The sequence below is a fragment of the Carcharhinus amblyrhynchos genome, chromosome 3 (assembly GCF_965287045.1).
Source record: "Carcharhinus amblyrhynchos chromosome 3, sCarAmb.v2.hapA, whole genome shotgun sequence".
Lineage (NCBI taxonomy): Eukaryota > Metazoa > Chordata > Chondrichthyes > Carcharhiniformes > Carcharhinidae > Carcharhinus > Carcharhinus amblyrhynchos.
Window position 1 is genome coordinate 35,030,575 of NC_137326.1, and position 21,316 is coordinate 35,051,890.

Consider the following 21,316-nt stretch of genomic DNA (forward strand, 5'->3'; position numbering starts at 1 on the left):
CAGTGTTGTCAGCCAGTGTTGCCCTACTCCCCACCTCAACATCCAGTACCTGATCTATTTTGACAACAACTTTCACCTAATTTAGCAAATGTAACCTAGTGAAATGTCCCAAGGTGCTTTGTAGGAACATTATCAAGCAATATGAGATGCTAAGTCATTTAAAGAAAGAGTAGGACAAGTGGCCAAAAATTTGGTCAAAGAAGTAGGTGTTGAGGAGTGCCTTAAAGAGGGAGAGAGAGAGATAGAGTGCAGAGATATGCCAAATTATCAGCATCTGAAGCAGCTCCTCTTTTCACAACTTAAGGATGGCATCCAATCTCAAGGAGGATGGAGAAAATGTTTTAAGATAACTGAATGCTGCAGTGAAAAAGGGGCATATTGACATTGGGGCATGGGAGGAACTTGACACAATTACCACTTGGTGGTACCTCAACTGGCAAGTCACAGTGCAGTTGAATGCTGACCACATAAACTGTGCTGCGGAGAAGCAACAAAATGGAGGGGAGCAGAAGCCTGGCTTGAGAATGTTGCTCCTTCAAGAGAAATACTGTCTTTTTTGCTTAAAGATCTGTGGCTCCAGGATTAACCTGCTGAGTCTGCATACAATGCATGATCATAAAGCCAGCCAGATGTCATATTCATTCCATGGGCCTGACAACAATTGAATGGCGGAGCAGGCTTAATAGGCCATATGGTGCCTCGTATGCTCTTGTGAAGTGATAAGACCTTGAAGGATTGTAGGGCTGAAGGAGGTTCCAGAGATAGGAAAGGGATAAGATCATGGAAGGATTTAAAAGTAAAGATGAGAATTTTAAAGTTGAGATAGTTCTAGACAGAGAGCCAAGTATACCAGCGAGTGCAGGGGTAAAATAAGTGTGAATTAGGATACTGGCAGCAGAAATTTGAATGAGTTATAGTTTGCAGAGGGTGCAAGATGGCAGGCTGGATGGGCAGGCATTAAAATAGTCTAGTTGATAGAAAATTGGCATTGATGAGGGTTTCAACAGCAGATGAGCTGAAGCATATGTAAAGACAGATGATATGGAGTTGGAAGTAGTCCTGGTGATGGAGCAGCGATGATGTCAGAAACTCATCTCATGGCAAATGCAACAGCAAAGTTGAGAACCATCTGGTTCAGGCTCAGGCAGTGCCAAGGAAAGGAATGGAGTTGGTGGCTTGGTAATCAATTATTGACAGTAAAGACAATAGGTTCTGTATTCCCAATATTTATCTGAAGACAATTTCTGCTTACCTAATACTGCATTTGATTTGATTTGATTTGATTTATTATTCTCACATATATTAACGTACAGTGAAAAGTATTGTTTCTTGCGCACGAGACAGACAAAGCATACCATTCATAGAGAAGGAAAGGAGAGAGTGCAGAATGTAATGTTACAGTCATAGCTAGAGTGTAGAGAAAGATCAGATTAATGCAAGGTCCATTCAAAAGTCTGATGGCAGTCCTTGAGTCGGTTGGTACATGACCTCAGACTTTTGTATCTTTTTCCCAAAGGAAGAAGGTGGAAGAGAGAATGTCCAGGGTGCGTGGGGTCCTTAATTATGCTGGCTGCTTTGCCGAGGTAGTAGGAAGTATAGACAGAGTCAATGGATGGGAGGCTGCTTTGCATGATGGATTAGGCTATGTTCACTGCATTTTGTAGTTTATTGCGGTCTTGGACAGAGCAGGAGCCATATCAAGCTGTGATACAACCAGAAAGAATGCTTTCTATGGTGCATGTGTAGAAGTTGGTGAGAGTTGTAGCAGACATGCCAAAATTGCTTAGTCTTCTGAGAAAGTAGAGGCATTGATGGGCTTTCTTAACTATAGTGTCGGCTTGGGGGGAACCAGGACAGGTTGCTGGTGATCTGGACCCCTAAAAATCTGAAGCTCTTGACTCTTTCTACTTCATCCCCATTGATGTAGACAGGGACATGTTCTCCTTTACGTTTCCTGAAGTCAATGACAATCTCCATCATTTTGTTGACATTGGGGGAGAGCTTATTTTTGCCTCACCAGTCCACCAGATTCTTTGTCTCATTTCTGTGCTCTGTCTCGTCATTGTTTGAGATCTGACTCACTATGGTGGTGTTGTCAGCAAACTTGAAAATCGAATTGGTGGGGAATTTGGCCACACAGTCATAGGTATATAAGGAGTATATTAGGGGGCGGAGAACACAGCTTTATGGGGCACCAGTGTTGAGGATGATTGTGGAGGAGGTATTGTTGCCTATCCTTACTGATTGTGGCCTGTGAGTTAGGAAGTTCAGGATCCAATCGCAGAGGGAGGTGCTGAGGCCATGGAGTTTGGAGATGAGTTTTGTGGTAATTATAGTGTTGAATGTTGAGCTGTAGTCAATAAATAGGAGTCTAACATCAGTGTCCTTGTTATCCAGGTGTTCCAGGGTTGAATGCAAGGCCAGGGAAATGGTGTCTTCTGTGGACCTCTTGTGGGGGCATGTCATACAAACAGTGTGACATAGTAGAGGTAGTGGGATTGTTGAGAGAAATGGCAATGAGGTAGAGCTGGAAACATGAATGTGGAAGTTTACATTGTGTGTTTTGGATGCTGTCAAATAGGGGAAGCATGCAGACATGAAACAGGAGGAGGCCATGCAATAGATCCTTGGGGACTACCAGAATTTACATTATAGGGGTGGAAGAGTAGTCATTGCCAGTGATTCTCTGTCTGCAAGTGGACAGGTAAGAATGGAACCAGGCAAAAGTAGTAGAACAATGGATGGGGATTATAGGGTCAATTCTGTCAAAGGCTGCAGAGAGGTTGAAAAGAATGAGGAGGAATAGTTTACCTTTCTCACAATCATATAGGATGTCTTTTGTGACTTTGATTAGGGCCATGTCAGTGTTGTAATAGTAATGGTCTATTTCAAACATGGAGTTGTTGGAAAGTTTGACACGGTTGAGAAGCGGCAATATGTTCAAGAATGTTGAATAGGGGTGGCATAGTGATTAGTACTGCAACCACAGAGCTCCAGGGATCTGAGCTCAATTCTGATCTTGGGTGACTGTGTGGAGTTTGCACATTCTCTCAGTGTCTGCATGGATTTCCTCCGGGTGTTCCAGTTTCCTCCCACAGTTCAAAGATGTGCAGGTCAGGTGGATTGGCCATGCTTAATTGCCCCATTGTGCCCAAAGATGTGTAGGTTAAGTGGATTAGTCATGGTAAATGCTCGGGATTATGAGGATAGGGCAGAGGAAAGGACCTGGGTGGGATGCTCTTTCAGAGAGTCAGTGCAGAGACTTGATGGCTGAATGGCCTCTTTCTGCAGTATAGGGATTCTATGGTTGAATGAAAGTTGGAAATGGAGGTGACTGTTTGCAAGATCAGAGCAGTCTAAAGTATTTCCAATCATTGCACAACTTTGCTGTTGGTATTTTACAGCCTGAGGAGTCATCTTTCTGTTTCTGACTGAAATAACATACTGTGTTTCCTAGCTTCTGAAAGATTACTAACAACTATCATTGAGCCATGGGTGTGCTGTAGCCTTACAGTTCTGAAGTTGAATTATTTGCTTAGATAGGCCACTCATTTCCGCTTTTAGCAGTTAACATTTCTAGTTTCTGCTGATCTGCTGCCAGGGCTACTGTGAGAGATAACTCAGAATGCCTAATTTCAGGGTCACACTGATTTTTTTCCAAAGTTAACTACAATTCTTTCCAAGATTTGTGTGAAAGTAGTGTGGTAATTTTAACCCTCAAAAGATGTGTTGTTGGGGTCAGGTTAAATGTTAATTTTTTTTTAAATCACAAACTCAACTCTAACCCACTCATTTCCACATTTAACAGAGGCTGGACAGAGAGGAAGGTAGCCAATTCACTTCCAGAAAAGAGTTATTTATTTAAATATTTAGATATGAGGCTCCCAGCCTCTTTGCTTTACATGTTCGTCCTGGTTCCCAGGCTTCAGGAAACCTGGCAGCTCCACAGAAGGCAAGAATGGATCAGGCCTTTGCAGCACTGCTTGTGGGCCAATAGGAGCAGGAGTGCTTCCCCAGGCCTTCCTCGAGCTTGCCTCCTTCCCTGGGATCAGACTCCCCATTCTCCGTGTCAGCGCTCAGACTACCCACCGAAGTTCCCACTAGCAACTGGAGGCTTCTTCCATATGGCTGTTAACTGTTCTAGAGTGCTCCTGCCCACCTGGAAGACAAACTTATCAATCAGGTGGGGATCCTGTTTTTGTAAAAAAAAATTGCTGCTTTCATGGCATAGAGGGAACTTTGGACATCTCAGTTTCCCAATCAAAGCTCCCACCCTTCTCCTCCATTTCCAACAGCCACCCTGTCAACTATCAAGAGCAAATGTTTAGGTTTATCATCCAGCAGTGTTCCAATATATCAATAAAAAAAGGTACTGATTGGGTGAATAGAATACAATTAAATAAATCTTGTGTCACTTACCGTAAGCATAGAGCAGAAGTAACCGATGCCAATATTTAGATTGCATTAATTGTGATATGCTGTTTAGCCAGGTTTTCATTCACTGCTTGGTAATTCCAGTTGCACTTTCCACGTCTCTCTTGTTCAACCACCACTCCAAGTTTAGCTTTTTCAGATTCCCTGTTTCCACTGCTATCACAATTTTAATGGTCAAATTTGAAACTTCCACAGTCACCATAGCAACTGGAGAGAAGCAAACTGAACAGTCGAGGATAAAGTAACTGGAGGAGATTATGGACTAATTTTTCTCCCTTAAGCATGGGAAGATGATGGATGTACAAGGATTCAAAGTCTTACATTTATACAGTTATTAATATCGCTATATTTAAAATGTAAATTGGACCATGAAACCAAGTTGGACCATATGCATATTCTTGTATGTTTTTAAAACATGCCTTATCTAATGTTTAAAATTATTTATTTTAACAATCTTTTTCAGGATTTCATTGTGACTGTGGTCTTCTCATTCATGTGGCTTGTGGGATCATCAGCCTGGGCAAAAGGACTCTCCGATGTCAAGGTTGCTACTGATCCTGAAGAAGTGCTTTTGCTAATGTCAGCATGCAAACAGCAGGGCAATAAATGCTTGCCTGTCAGAAACCCTGCAATGTCCGGATTAAATACATCTGTTGTAAGTTGAAAACTAATACCTGTATATATTTGAAAAGCTGGTGGGTTCTGAGATGCAATGTTTTGGTATCCCAACGTAGAGAGGTAAGATGCAGGTACATGCCTGCAGACCTTTAAGGTAACTTCCCAAACTGAGCTGGATCATTGGAGCAGGAAAGATTACTCTTATTCTAAGAGTAATTAGAAGTAATTTGTTCACAACTCTTAGTGACTGTGCAAGGAGAAATACTGGCAAAGTCTTGGGAAATAACGATCAAGAAATCACATGTGTATGTGTGAGTGGGTCAGTGTGGATAAAAGGGAATAACAATAAACTGGGTAGTGGATTGTTGGATGATTTAATAAGCATCAAAATAATGTGAGAGATGGCAATACAAAACATCAGAAAAAATAAGCCTCAGTTGAACATTTATCATTTTAGTGTTAAGATTATTTAGTGATATGTCCCTAACTCTAGAGATTGTGTTCCCAGCAATTATGTCCAGATTGTACCCAGTTGAGTGCTCCAGCAATGACTGTGTACTGGGGGACACCATCATGGTTATGGAGTTAGTGGGAATATATCTCCTTTGCAAGGGTTAAGAGGGCACAGCATCACTTAGAGACTTTCTCTGGAACACGTGCTCCATGCCCATTGAAGCGAGGTGATGGGCTGTGCCTGGACCTACAGATCTCGCTATGTCCCCTTGGCCAATTAAACATTGGGGCTGAAACTGGCCTTTTGTTTTCTCAGGGTGCAGATTCTTCACCAGTAGTGCCCCTGTTGAGCCTTCACTCAGGATACTCACCATCGCTATATGCAGGGATCTAACGGAATTGAGGCATACCAATGCTTAGCTTTTCACAGATCATTCCTGACTCCATTTCCTGGTTATCATTTGTCTTGTAAGAGATGGGTGGAAATTCTGCTGGTCTTCCACTGGAGTTAAAGTGACCCTTTGTTTTTTCCTTCGCTAATGGCACAACTGAATTTCTGAAATTACTAATACAGAGCTGTGGGCCAAGACTCTCAACTGACCAATCTGTGGATAGGATCAGTGGAATACCCAAAAAAGTTTGGGCCAATTTTCTTAATGATTGGCAGTTTTTGTTCAACTACTTAAATAAGCTGGATGTCTGAATACACTCAGATCCCAGGTGCTGCAGAAAGGAAAGGGGGTGGTGGATAGTTATATCAGACCTCCACACCCTTTACATTGTGCTTGCTACCTCTGGGGCTGCACCTGCAGCAGATCATTGGACCTGGGCGTCTTCTAGCTGCAGTAAGAACAGCTGGACCAGTTAGAGGGTCTCAAGGACAGCAGCAGTCCTGTGGCCAAAGGCCTGAGAAAACTGGGCCTGCCTTTATATTCTCACCCTTGCTTCATGATTCAAGACTCTGTCAGGGAACAAACATGTATCGAGGTGAGGCCAAACCATGAGTTTCGGTGACTATGAGGCCTGAATGATGCAGTATGGTTTGGGCTCACTTTGAAGCTCCTCCTCAACTCAGTCCTAAATCTGCTTCGTCTTATTTTGCAGCCATGCCCCGCAGTTCTAGTTTCACCTGCCAGTGGAAACAACTTCCCTGCTTCTATCTTATCTATTCCCTTCATTATCTTATATGTTTCTATAAGATCTCCCCTCATTCTTCTGAATTCCAGTGAATATAGGCACAGTCTATGCAGTCTGTCTTCATATGCCAACCCTCTCAACTTCATTGTTCAACACTCAGAAAAAAGAGGGATGGAAATATCCAAAGCATGATGCCTTATTCATTCAATTCGGTCAAACACCCATTTTCTTGAGAAGAATATGCTTGTCTGGTTACAGCAGCTAATCTTGAATGCAGCTTCAGTAAATTATGTACCAGTCAGGACACCATCACAAAGCAGTGTAGCCACAGAACTTATTAAGCACCAATGCTGATTTAGTGAGCTCAAATCTTTACACTATTATATGTGCTGGATTGTCTTATGGAGTAATATGGAAGAGGAAATCGCTTGCTGTATTAATTAACTCAGGTTATATTTCCACGAAAGCTATTATTTGAAAAGTTGTAGCTGGAATGTGACGGTCGCTCATGCCGGCAGGATTTCCCCATCCTGCTGCAGCAAGCGGAGATTTGATTGAACACCAAATTCTCCAACCTCAGTGCAAGTGCATGGCGTGAACAGTCAGTAAGATCGCGCCCTATAGTCCCGGTGGAATAAGGATAATGGAAGAACCCAACACAAAGCAGCTGCATTGTCTTCATTCCAAATTCAACTTCAGATAGTTCCCAAAGTATATGGTTGCAAATTACTGGGAAAATTGCTTTTAACTGTTGTCAAGGCTAGATAGGTATTTGATGACCAGCACGGACATGATGGGCCAAAGGACCTCTTTCTGTTTTGTAAAACTCTATTACTCTAATGGAATACTCTACAGTCAAAAAATGATGAGGCTCAATGTATGTTACAATGGACCCATAAAATTTTTTTAATGAGCAAAAGCAGAGTATGCTGCACTAATTGAAACCAATTTTTTCTGAGTACAATTTTCCATTGTCATCTAACAGTTTTTCCTTGAAATGAAGGAGGCCAGCAGTTTGCTTTGATAGGTGATTTAAAGTGGCAGCCTGGAAAATGGAGAAAAATGAAGAAATATAAACAAAAGAGAGAGAATGCAATGGAGTGAAAAACTGATGAGGAAATATTCAGGAGGGAAAAGGGAGAAGCTCAGAGGAAGAAGACTTAAGAGACTGAAGTGTCAGAGGCCACATTAACATGCACTGTTATAAGTAGATTTTAATCACATTATGCATTTCTCAGTCTCTCTGTGGCTTTTCTTTACCTTCTATGGTGCCAAGTTATGATAAGTCAAATGCAAATAATGGAAATGCACAAGGGGAATAAACACACAGGCAGGAAGCCTACAGGATGCCTGTTCAAGAGTGTCCGTGGGAAGCCAGCCAATATTAACAGTGAATTTCCTTTGCATCTGCTGGCCAACCACCCACCTGATGCAAGACCAAGAGGCAATTACCCATCTATAGCATTCAGGGAAATCATGGGAGGGAGCTCAGCAGAGTCTTGTGGATGGGGTGGATTGGAAGCCTGGGTAGCAGAGGCCTGACCCTCAGTATTGTTTATCTTAGCCCCATAAAGGCAAGTTTAAGACTTACTTTTTATGTTTCACCTTTACAATTTTGCCATGACTGGCTTTACCAAGTGAAATGGCCATAACCATTGGAGTCTCATTTAGATCAACACAGTTTGCATTTCTTTAGCACATTTATAGTAGTAAAACATTCCAAGGTCTTTCAAAGGAGTGGAACTAAGCCTTATTGGGAGATATCAGCACTAGTGGTCAAAAGCTTGGTCAAAGAGTTAAGTCTTAAGGGCCACCTTAAAGGCAGAGAGCAAGATGGAGAGACTTAGATTGCCAGGCTGTGAGAGCTTTCAGATGTGGATATGCCAGCGTTGGACTGGGGTAAACACAGTGAAAAATCGGACAACACCAGGTTTAAGTCCAACCGATTTATTTGATGGTAAACTCACTAGCTTTCGAGATTTCCCTCTTCTTCAGGTGATTGGCGAGTTCTGGCCTCAGACAGAGCATATAAAACACAGACAGTTTACAGATTACTGATTAGAATGCGAATCTTTACACCTAACCTGCTGTTCAAGTCCTAAAGTGGCCAGCAATGTGAGTGGAAGGAGCACTGATAGCCAAGTTCCGCACACATGAGGACGGTCTCAACAGGAATCTTGGGTTCATGTCGCACTATCTGTAACCCCCGTGACTTGCCTGGGTTTGCAAAACCTCACTTACTGTACTGTCTGGAGACAATACACATCTCTTTAACCTGTGATCAGTGCTCCTTCCACTCACATTGTTGGCCACTTTAGGACTTGAACAGCAAGTTAGGTGTAAAGATACGCATTCTAATCAGTAATCTGTAAAATGTCTGTGCTTTATGTGCTCTGTCTGAGGCCAGAACTCTCCATTCACCTGAAGAAGAGGGAAACCTCAAAAGCTAGTGAGTTTACTATCAAATAAATAGGTTGGACTTAAACCTGGTGTTGTCAGACTTTTTACAGAGCTTTCAGAGGCAGGGAGCGGTGAGGTCATGGAAGAAGTTGAAAAAGAATGAAACTTTTAAAAATTGAGACTTGCCAGGCAATGTAAGTCAGCGAACATTGTGGTAATGGTAGTGTGACTTAGGATGCAGATAGCAGAGTTTTGGATGAAAGCAAGGTTATAGGCCATTGAAATTTAGGCAGGCCAGGAAAGCATTGAAATAGACAAGTCCAGAGGTAACAAAAGCATGGCTGAGGAGCTCAGCAGCAGATGAATTTACACATTAGCGGCGATAGGTGATGTTAGGGAGGTTGAAGTAGGTAATTACTAATGCTAGTAATACTAGTGGATATGGGATTAGGATCTAATTTTATGGTCAAATCGGATGCTTTGGTCCAACCTCTGACAGTGACCACAGAGAGGGATGGATTTGGTGGCCAGAGAACAGTTTGTAGCAGGGATGGAAGCCAATGGCTTTGGCCTTCTCAGTTGGAGTAAATTTCTGTTCATCCAGTATGGATATCAGACATATATGGCAATGAACCCTAATTAGCATAAATCAATTAAGTTCCTGTCTGAGTAAACTGGCTCAACTGCTATCAAAAAAAAGACTTAAGTCTATGGTGGCAGGGAATTGGAGCAGCAAATAGTCCCATTTTGTTTGAGCTTTTGTTTCACTGGGTGACTGGTGGATTGTTGTACAATCAGTGCTCACACTGCTGAAAATGATCTCTTGCACATAGCTGATGATTTCATAGAAACAAACCACAACTTGTTTCTTACACATTATATACACACGCCATGGCGTTTATGGGAAGTCTCAATGTACTAATTTTTGTTCTAATGTTTTCTTCTTCTAATATACACAGAATGTAATACTATGTAATATGACAGGAATGCAGGATGTGGTGTTTTCAGGTTATGGGAAAGTAAGACTCAGGCCTGTGGGTTTCATGAATTGTGTTGCTTTTACATTGAAATAAAGATCGTCAACAATGGAATAATATCCTAACCCATGGCCCCCTTGAGAGCATAGTTTACAATAATTCCAATATCTTCTGCAGCTACACACCAGAAATCAATTTTAATCAGATTTCTCCTTACGTTCTTGATTGAATAACACAACAATTGGAATTTGGTGTAGGGATGTGGTAGAAATGAAAATGATTAATTATATGTTAATTCAATTCCTAAAGATAATTACTCTGAGAACTAAAATTGTATTTGTCATTTCTACTTGTTAAGTAGTATGATAAATGGTTTTAAAGGTCGCATAACACCTACAGTATGTTCATATTGGGAGTGATTTTCTAAAGACATTACTGTTTTCCAGCCGTCCTGCATTTTTTTGGCTGTCTCGCAAGGTCTGATTTTGTTGATGGCATAATAATAGCAATTACAGGTGGTGGAGCTACTCAGACTCACTTGGAATCATGAATGTACACTGTGAACAAAAACTAGTTCTTTCTCCCAAATAATTATCTACATTTTATAGACTTTAATTTCTGAAACATATTTTAGGATTGGAGTTTGAGAGAAGATCTACTGTTTTAAAAAACTAAAATAGATAGTTTTTATATATTCATAAAATGCATGTGTATTGACACACGGCTTTCTGTAGCAGTTCAGTTGCCCACTACAGAGAGGGTTCATCAGCCCCGTTTACTGCTAACGGGAATCCCAGTAACCCACTGAATAGGACATCAGGGATAAAACAGGATTGCCATTGCAATACTCCTGGCCCGCCCCTCCAATTCACTCCAGAGCTGGTAGGAACATGATAGTTATTCAAAGCTTCCATTTCAAATGTGATTATTGAGCTTGATGCCTGATTTAAAGCACTCCTGTCTTTCACCCATCTCCCTAGTGGGAACTGTACAGGTGGACTTTAGTGCTGGTCATTAATAGCATGGTCATGGCACATTGGACACAGGGGGGTGGTCATGGAGATAAGTCCAATGTTCATATGCCCCTCTGCCACTGTCAGACTACAGAGGGAGGACCCCTCACGCATCCTGGGGGTTGGATAGGTTTGGATTGGGGCTGACTTTGGCACTCTCGCCCAGAATAGGGGCCTTGTGGGTGGACTATCCCTACTATAGCTCTGGGAAACCTGAAGATCACAATTGGCATGGTGATTTCAGGCATTTCTCTGATCAAAGTTTTCATTCTTGTCTTAGAGTTATAAGTCATAGAGTTTTACAGCACATCAAGAGGCCCTTTGGCTCATCATCTCTGCACTGGCTATCAGGCATCTATTTAATCCCATTTTATGGTAGGCTTCCAAATCCCAGCAGCACTCCATTCAGCTGAAAGGATTCCCCTTTCTCTGGTTCAGAAGCTGCAGCTGTGGGAAGACCCCTTTCAAATCCTCTGACTGAAAGAAGTCAGTCACTTTCACTAGTCCTTTCAGTCTAGTCCTTTTAACTTTCCTTTGATTGATAGCTTAATGGTTTTTAGACAGCATGCAGTCAGCTTTGTTTCTTGATCTTTCCCTTGACAGCTGAAAGCATCTTACGCATACCCCCACACGCCCTGCCCCTATTCTTCTTATCCACAATGTTTGTACAAAGGAAAACCTGAGAGCACTCAGCTGTTTTGAAACTTGTCTGTGTTGCCTAACCTGTTATTTTAGCGGTGGGTAGCAGGATGCCTCTCGTTGATGAGAGATTGGGAGTGCTCCCCTGGTCAATGGAGGGAGGGGATCATAATTTCCATTGTGGGACGTCTTCTAAAGGGTGCCCCAATCTCTGAACATCCAAGCTGGCAGGAGCATTTCATGCTCTGCATAAATATAAATGGTTAAGGTGGGTGAATCCCACCTCACAGCCACTCCTAACACCAGTGGGGAACACTCCAGTTTTCCTGTTGGCATGGGGACTTAGAGCTGATTTGTGTGAACTGTGCCCTATAACTTCCTGTAGTGCTGTTTTTTTTTAATTCTTGCATGAAAGAATTTCTTATTTTTGAATTAACTAACAATTAGGAGTACCAAGTATGGTCAAAATACAAATCAACACCTTCTAATTCACATCAGTGGCATTTTAGGGATTTTATTTGGTGGAGCAGGTCAAAAAATGATACTTATGACACTTGAGAGCAACTTAGGCAACTTGTTTGCAGTTTCAATGTCAATATTGTTAGTGCTACATTCACAGTGGCAGCCTATACCTATCAAGAGTTGACTATTCATATAGAGCTACCAGTTCTAAATCTCCCAAACAGCTTTGCTTCTCCGGTTCAATTTGTTCAGATCAGCCTTCCTCAAAGCCACAATGATGATTAGATTGAGATTACGGAAGCTATAAACACACAATGAAAATAAAACATTTACAAATTATATGTTTTTTCACATCCTTAGGTCTTTGGATTCCTTAACTTTATTCTGTGGGCCGGGAATATTTGGTTTGTGTTCAAGGAGACTGGCTGGCACACTTCAGGTCAGCGACACTCTCAAAGCACCATGGAAAAGCAGCCAGCACCAAGTGGTTTCAACCAACCCTACAACCAGCGGGCAGGTGATCAAGAAAGCTTTGGTCAAACAGCTGGATACAATCAACAAGGCTATGGACAGCAACCAGGTTATGGGCAACAAGCTTCCTATGGCCAGATCGGAGGATACAGTCAGGGTGGCTATGGCCAGAATCCTCCAACTTCTTTTACCAATCAAATGTAATGTGTACTAGATCTAATATTTGTGTATCTTTTATCTGAGATTTGCAAACATTAAGCTTTCAGTTAGAGTCAATAATATGGCATTGAGTGTTCCTGTGTTATTGATAATGAGAAATATCAGTAGAGAGTGGCAGTGGTTTCAATCACTTGTTAATAATAATGTCCAGATGTTCAAATATTAGCATGGTGACGTAAATATTGATGGTTACCATAAGTAAATATCACTTTATTAAATACCTCTATGGTTAGCGTTTTTTTATGTTGTATTGAAATGGTAAAACCTGTAAAATTGTTGAAATGCACAAAACATGTTTTGCTCGTATGATGTTTGTTCCTCCCACCTGTGGTAGATTTTGTCTGAGCAAATAGTATTAGAATTGAATTAACCTTTTTGGAACTTGGCAAAGAATAAACAAGTGGCCCTTTTGTGATGACTAAATATTGCATTATGTGTACTTAAAAATGGCTTATGCATGATGTTGTTATTGCTTATACACTATGGCCTACTTAGTGTGGTATTACCAAAGCGCACTAAGATCTCACCCTTATGGTTAGTGAAACAAAAATGTTTTTTATGCTGTAGCTACAGGTATTACAGTCAGATGGAATTTATATTTCTATGTTCATTTTAAAAGAAAGCATTTTCTTTACAAAAAAACCTTATTTGTTAAATGTAAAAGATATTTTGTTTACTTTATATATGTTATTAGTCGAGGTGTAAATGTGACTTTTTTCAGCATGCAAGTGTGTTTTTGTAATACACCTTTGAATTTACTATCGCAGTGAAATGCTGCAATGGATAACCCTGATGTACTGAAACGGTCTTTACCATGGAAAATGTTTAACTTTTTATGAACGTAAATACAACCAGCTTCTACAACTTGCCACAGCTATTTATCCCTGTTATTCCTTGGCACAGTAAGTTATGTGCCTGCCTGCAGTGCAGTCTCACTGTGTTGTCACATGAATGAAATAGTAATCGTAGAAATACTGAATCTGTATCTGTATAAAACGGTTAATGTATTATGCTCAATCTTTTGGCGTAAGACGTAGTTATCAAAGCACAAAGCAACTATGATTCCTTCCTGTCTGTTTAAAGTGCTATGGTGTTGTGGTAATGATTGCAAAGTGAGTGTGTGAATGTATTCAAAGTAATCTTTAGCATCCTTAATCAAAACCATTAACCAGCCAATGTAATCCAGTTGATGAACTTGAAATTAGTTGCAGATTTTCCAAAATACAAACATGATGATCCATATGTTAGCATTACAACATTCAAAATATTTTTCTTAGATGACCAGCACCCAGTGGGCCATAATTTGCTGGCAGAAAAATGGTGAGGCTGATGGTGCTCACTGTTACTTATGTATAAATAGTACAGCAAATTCAGGTGAGGGGCAGAAACTCAAAATGCAGAAGTTGCTGTCCAAGGTGTACTATCCCATTGTTAACTTCACAAAAGCAGTATTTCAATGTCTGGTTCACCATTGAAATGTAGTAAATGGCATGAAGTTACTGTACTTGAGTATTAGAACATGCTAAACTCACCACAGAACGTTAAATCCATTTCAATCTAAGTTTCCTCTTAACGATGTGATAAATGTTAATTATTAGTCATCCAATCTGACACTGAAAATTATTACAAGTATTGAGTTTCATTTCTTTAGTCTTTAACTGTTACAGATCTTAAATATGTAAAAATGCTCATTTATTTTTGCTTTCTCTTTCAGTCTGTGTTTTTTTCCCCTTGTGTCTCTCAGTCTAATCTTTCACTCCCTCTCTTTATTTTCCTTCCTCTAACTGATTTAACATTGAATGCATCCACTCTAATGTATACTTCTTTCTCAGTCCTCACAATGTTACTTTTGCATTCCTTCAATCTACTTGCCTAAGGAGGTAAACAGTTGGTTGTCCTGTTCACTCAGGTCTACGATGCCCTTCAGCAAATTGCCACCTGAAAGTTGTAAAAAGCTAACATGTAAGGCTAACTAATGGCAGATGCCATTATGTGTCCTGCTAAAGCAGATTATGGTCCACTATTTTCTGTTTGCTAAGTCCAACTATTTTAACATGACTTTTTGCATTAGAGGAAGCTTTCTTTTGAACCAGGCCAGACTGCCCAGACCAAAGTTGCCTAAAATAAATCAGGATTTTATCTGTTTTTCAGTTTTTAATCAAGATAATTATTCAGTAATCTGATAAAACAAAAAGCATTTGGCTGAGTGAAGTTTTTTTTGAATGAAGTAATTTACAAATTAATACATAAATGTAAGTGAATGTTTCTGTATTGTGCCAATCAAACGCTCTGCATATATTTTCTAAAATGGTATTTGCTGAATTGTGTACTTGTCTGAATGTTCTCTGAAGTTTTAATATTAGTGTAAAGCAACAATATCATTGTTTGATGTTCATTGTGACTGCATAGAATTATTTTGGTTGTTAAAAGTACAGTACATTGTGATTTTCACTTCTAATTATCAAATTAAAGTACAATACTGCATTCAGGCTATGGTGATTTGGTCATTTTTATCACTGGCTACTATTCAAAATGTAATAAGATATTTGCTGAAAAGATAACGGCCTGTGAATGATGCACACACTGCTATTTATGTACAAATTGGCCAGCAAATTCAGATTAAGATAGCATAAATCATGAATCTCCAGAATTTGTTGATTGATTTACATTGCATCACTATTTACTTCACATAAACAGTATCTTACCCTTCATCTATCCCTCTCCTTTTTAAGAAGTTGCTGGATTTTCACATTAAATTCACCATAGAAAATGAAATCTATTAATTCATGGGGTAAGTATCCTTTTAACAATATGATAATTGGTTGTTACAGACATGGGGGAGATGTGGAATAATACAGGGTTCTTCCTTAGCTGGGTGGGAGTCTTTCCCTCTGTGTGCCATCCTTCTGAATTAATAAGGTATTTTCTGTCATAAATCAGTTTCTTGTGACTACAGTGCTGATGTTCCCAATGGCCATGGGCTCAGCAATTGTTATATAATAGGGAATGCTGATATCCCCATCCACATTCCAGTTATGAATGGCCTCTGAATATCTTGATTTGCATTTCCATCTCCATGAAGCTAGGTCTATTGGGTGGCATTACTCTGAGTCACTTGGATTGAAATGGAGAGAGGCAGTCACCAGCATCTGGGAAGGGGGCTTACATTTTACTGACTTCCCAGAGATCTGCCCCAACATGGGTCAGTCTCTGCCTGTACAGAAAATACAAAAGAAGGTCACTGATATCACCAGAGTCCATTTTGGACTCCATAAATTGTTCATATTCCATCTACCTTCCAATACATTTGTGGGTATATGATGTAGGTGTACACGGTAATGACTGCTAATCAACCTTTTTGGCCAACAAAGGGAACATTTGAAATGCTGCGTCTTACAGAAGGGAAATTGTTGAGGATTCTACAGTTCAAATTCTAAATTTTACATTTTTTTCAAAATGTAACATTTTTTCTTTTCTGTCTCTCTTTTCTCACTCTCTTAATGTTTCTTTCTCTTCTATAGTTCTCTTCCTGTACCTGATTTGATTTTTAATTTACCTTCATCACTCAGATTGCTACTCTGACTGGGCATGTTCTGGGAGACACTGAACCCAGGGGTGTGGCACACACAGACTCTGGGTTTATGAGTTGGCTATGAGCAGAGGAGATCAATAAATTCAAATTCTGCCCATGTCTTCTCACTGCTTCAATGTGCAATCATTGGAAGTGAGAATGGGAAGAGATACAGAAAACAGCAGCAACAAAAAAAACCTCAATTTCAACTGAGTTTCTTACCCTCTGCCACTGCTGTGTAGATTTATTAATTTCATTTTTGACGTCAACTTCTCACATGACTTGAGATGTCATGTCAGCTGCCCTCAGTCATTTAGTTGGCCAATTAAGAATCTCTTGCAACCTCCACAGGCATTTTGCCCATGTTCAAGGAAACAGCAACCGCAAAAGGAGTCGGTCCAGCAAAATTTAGTTCCCATTGGGATACATGGTGGGGGGACCTTCCTTTTTAAGCCTTCATATGAATATATGAAATAGGAGCAGGGGTAGGTCAAGAGGCCCCTTGAGCATCATTCGCCATTCATTAAATCATGGCTAATCTGTTTGTGTTTTGACTTCCACATTCCCATCTATCCCGATAATCTTTGATTCCCTTGCCTGTCAAGAATCTATCTACCTCCACCTTAAAGATATTCAATGACTCCCACCTCCACTGCCTAGTGAGTCAGAGAGTTCCAAGTCGCTCTGTGAGGAAAAAAAAATCTCCTCACTTCTGTCCTATAAAGACAACCCTTAATTTTAAAACAGTGCCCCCTCGTTCTGGACTCACCCAAAAATGGAAACATCCTTTTCATGCCCACCTTGTCAAAACTATTCAGGGCCTTACACACTTCAATCATTCTTCATTCTTCTAAATTGCAGTAGAAACAAGCCCAGTCTGTTCAATCTTTCCCCCTAAGACAACCTGCTCATTCCAGATACCTATTGTTCTGCTAAACTCTTGCTAGAATTGCATTAGGATCCTGGTGAAATGTTTGAGGAGATGTGCAGTTATTTATTGCCCAGGAAGAAATCAAAAAATACTAACCGCACTGATGCTGGGGAGGTGTCTTTCAAACTCCTTCATTGATCCTTCATTAGTGATCTCCAATACGACACCATCTTCTCCAATCTTATAATCTCTAACTAGCTTTTTCTAAAATAAACAAATGCAGTACAGTATTAAGTATAAGTTTGACATCTCTGTGTGTTATAAGAATTTATTGCTTCTCTCTTCAGGTATTAAATTGCTATATTTGCACAAAAAGTGTATATATTTAGGAAATTGCTATTTATTACTACCAGTGTTTTGCCTGTGGGAATCCTACCAGGTGGCATGGTGGCACAGTGATTAGCATTGCTACCTCACAGTGCCAGGCACTTCCTCCCTGTGTCTGTATGAGCTTGCTCTATTATCTCCTACAGTCCAAGGATGTGCCAATTTGGTTGATTTGCCATGCTAAATTGACTCTTGTGCCAGGCGATTAGCAGTTAAATATGTGGGGTTACCGGAATAGGGCCTGGATGAGATTGTGGTCAGTGCAGATTCGAATGGCCTCCTGCACTACAGGGATTCTATGAGCTGAGGTCAGAAATCATGTAATTGTGACATGGTTCACTTTGTGTCTCTTCTGTATTTTGAGGTAGTCTCCTCACCATGTTTCCTGTAAAGGGTTAGAACTCGAGGTCTTATACCTCTTGATAGTTTAAAAGGGTTGGTAACACAAGATCAAATAGGCTAACGATTCACTCAATTGATTCATACACAAAATTAAGATCAAACCCAATGGGTGAAAACTTCATCACACACCTGATGTTAAAATTCCTTGCAAAGCAGGTGTTACTGGGAAAGCCAGCGATAGTTCTGACTTCTCATATACCATGGGAATCGTAGATTTCAAATGGGTTTGAAAGCCAGCCAGATTCCTCACTGTCGGAACATTGCACCCTTTTACTACTCAGTCTCATGGGATGTGTTGCTAACAATAATGATGCTGTTGCAAAGAAACAGAATTACTGTATAAAATTAAATCACAAAAGCCACACTGTAATAAGAATGAACGCGCTGCATAACTCCTAATCGTTAAAATGTGCGCTTTGCAGAGAGAAATTTGGCTCATGAAAATATCCCTACTACAATTATTAGATTGTATATGTTGAGCACCAATATATATTTGCCATGAAAATAAGTACTCCTTGCTGCCATCTAAAGGACTTTGCACTTATATTGTGCAGAGTGAAAGCAGATTTCCTGTGCTTAATATGGCAACAAAGAGTTGCGAGTTATGAAAGAATCGGGCAGAATTGCATTCCGACAGCTGTCTCTCCTGCTCCTCTGTAAAATCGGATGACGTGATATTGCGTTTTCGATGTTGTTCCCCCAACTGCCATAACATGGAAGGTGAGAGGGACCCAAAGTTGGAAACTTGCCTGCCTTCCAGTGAAGGTCAATTTAAGTATTTTTGAGTTAATCAGATCTGCGGAGGACTGTGATCCTTCACTGCCGTGCGAGTCTGCATTGGTTACACAGGCTCTATGGGAGGCAAAGACACTCAGGACAATATAAATGCAAGATGTTCAATCATAGAATCCCTACAGTGCAGAGCGAAGGCATTCAACCCATCTAGCCTATACTGACAACAGGACCTAACTCTGTAACCCTGCGCATTTACCCTGCTACTCCCCTGACACTAAGGGGTAATTTAGCATAGCCTGTTAAAATAATCAGCACATCTGGAGTGTGGAAGAAACCTGTACAGAAACAAGGAGGATGTGTAGACTCCGCACAGTCACCCGAGGCTGGAATTGAACCAGTATCTCTGGCGCTGCGAGGCAGCAGTACTAACAACTGTGCCACTGAGCTGTCCTGTAAGAGCTAATGAGAAAAGGACAGTGAAAAGTTGGAGATTGCAAGTAAAACAGCTTGAGAGGTGAGAGAATTGGTCTCTGATCACTTTGTGCTGACTTCTGAAGGTGAGAAGAGGGACATTGACAGATCAGGCAGACAGGAAGGATTTACAGGGTTTTGGATCATAGGAGCAGGAGTAGGTCATTCAGCCTTTAAAGTTGCTGCGTTGTGTAGGAATGATGGCAAAGGACTACAACTGAAACAGTTTACTATAAGATGTTCAGCAGCTCTTATACACCATGCCTGTAGCCACACTAGTGAGAACTCCTGCACTACCAACATGTCACTTCCAGTGTACAGGCGATGACAATATATACATCAATACACATTCTACACAGCTTATCAAACTTGCCACTCCATTCAATGGCTGACCATCCACTTCAATGGGTATATACATATATCCTTGGGCACTTGGGGCACTCCCAGGGGTCACAGTTCCTTGCATGAACAGCACAACTGGGTAGCTGATTACTTGGAGACAAGAGCCATCCGTTGAAGAGGTGGCTCACGATGCCAATCAGGCATTCACCTTCTGAGGCAGATAAACAGTATAACAGGAGTTGTGCACCCACTAGCACAAATATAGAAAGGACTTTTGTCCTTCTAAAATGAGGTTGCAAAGTCTGGATTGATCCGCTGGCTCCCTGGAGTATGCATCAGTTTGAGTCACCTTGATCACTGGTGTTTGTTATGTGCTGCAGAGGGGAAGAAGATAAGGACATCTTTCATCAGCCAGCATCCTCAGATGCAGAATCCAACACTGGCTTTCATGAAGAACAGTAGGATCCAGGCCAGCATGCCTCACCTCACAAGGGCCAGTACAGAGTGAGTGCTAGAATTATGCAGGTGGCCTCAATAATTAAACAATTCACTTAAACTTCTGGAGGCCTAACCCCACCAGCTATCCATCATCTATTAACTCTGATTAACAAGACACTGCCAGCATCCCTGAGGCCCACATTAACACATTTGGAAGTAGCCATGGACTTGCTGCCCTTATCGCTATCCTTCAGCTAAAAGACCCTTCACAAAGATAGTATAATCATAACAGTTAATAATCATTTAATAAAATGGATTCAAACAACATAACACACGTCCTAACACATCAAACCATGATGACCCATATCTGTGTGCAGTGGTTTCTTCATTTGTGCTGTGCTGTGGTGCGGCCCGTTCACTGCCAGCTGTACTGGAGGCAATGCTGACATGATGCCCCACTGACCTGGCAGAACTTGGCAGGTGTCCTCTGGTCACCTGAAGCCGTGAGGGTCCCAGAATTTTGAGGCAGTCCTGCCTGGAAGTAGGACACTCATGTGCTGCCAAAGCATCCAGTGGTGCTGTTATCACTGGCAGAGGGATGGAGGAGAGGTTATCACCATCTGGCACTCTCTGAGAGGAGCTCCCAGATACAGACAGCAATGCTCTTCGGCCGTCGAGAGGTGCACTTATACCTCCCTGCTCACCCGAAAGGGATGAGTATCTGACAGCGGCTCCAGGCACCTTTTGCCCTACTGAGATTAACACTGAGCTCAATCAAGCAATGTCAATATGATGATCTGCCTAAGGCTCAGCATTGAGATGGACTCCCACACTGATAAAGGCAAAATACTACAGATGCTGGAATCTGAAACACAGATGCTGTCAGACCTGCTGAGATTTTCCAGCATTTTCTGGTTTTCTTTGGACTCCCACACTGCTCCAAGTCTCAAAGACATGGACTATCACAGCCTCCAACAACTGCTCTGGCACTTGTGCGGTGATTGAACCAATTGGTGTTACCATTTCAGCCAATACACAGACACCCATCGAGGTGTAAGAATCTGAGCTGCTGGAAGGTGCACAGCGAGAGTGAGACAGTGAAGACTTTTCCTCTTCCTCAGATGTTAATGGTAGCTGGTAGGGTGGCACAGTGGTTAGCACTGCTGCCTCACAGTGCCAGGGACTTGGGCTCAATTCACAGCTTGGGTCACTGTTTGTGTGGAGTTTGTACATTCTCCCCATGTCTGTGTGGGTTTCGTCATGCACTCCAAAGATG

General features: G+C 41.2%; 1 protein-coding gene across 2 annotated transcripts in view; it reads left to right on the forward strand.

Moving 5' to 3' along the window:
* The window catches only part of synpra (synaptoporin a), a 331,543-nt gene extending 316,242 nt beyond the window's left edge, over positions 1 to 15,301 (forward strand). For both annotated transcript variants that reach the window (XM_080183135.1, XM_080183143.1), the window contains 2 exons: positions 4,898 to 5,089; positions 12,494 to 15,301. In XM_080183135.1, the coding sequence (XP_080039261.1) occupies positions 4,898 to 5,089; positions 12,494 to 12,808 (507 nt within the window). In that variant the 3' untranslated portion in view covers positions 12,809 to 15,301. The remainder of the gene's footprint in view (positions 1 to 4,897; positions 5,090 to 12,493) is intronic.
* The last annotated feature ends 6,015 nt before the right edge of the window (positions 15,302 to 21,316 follow it).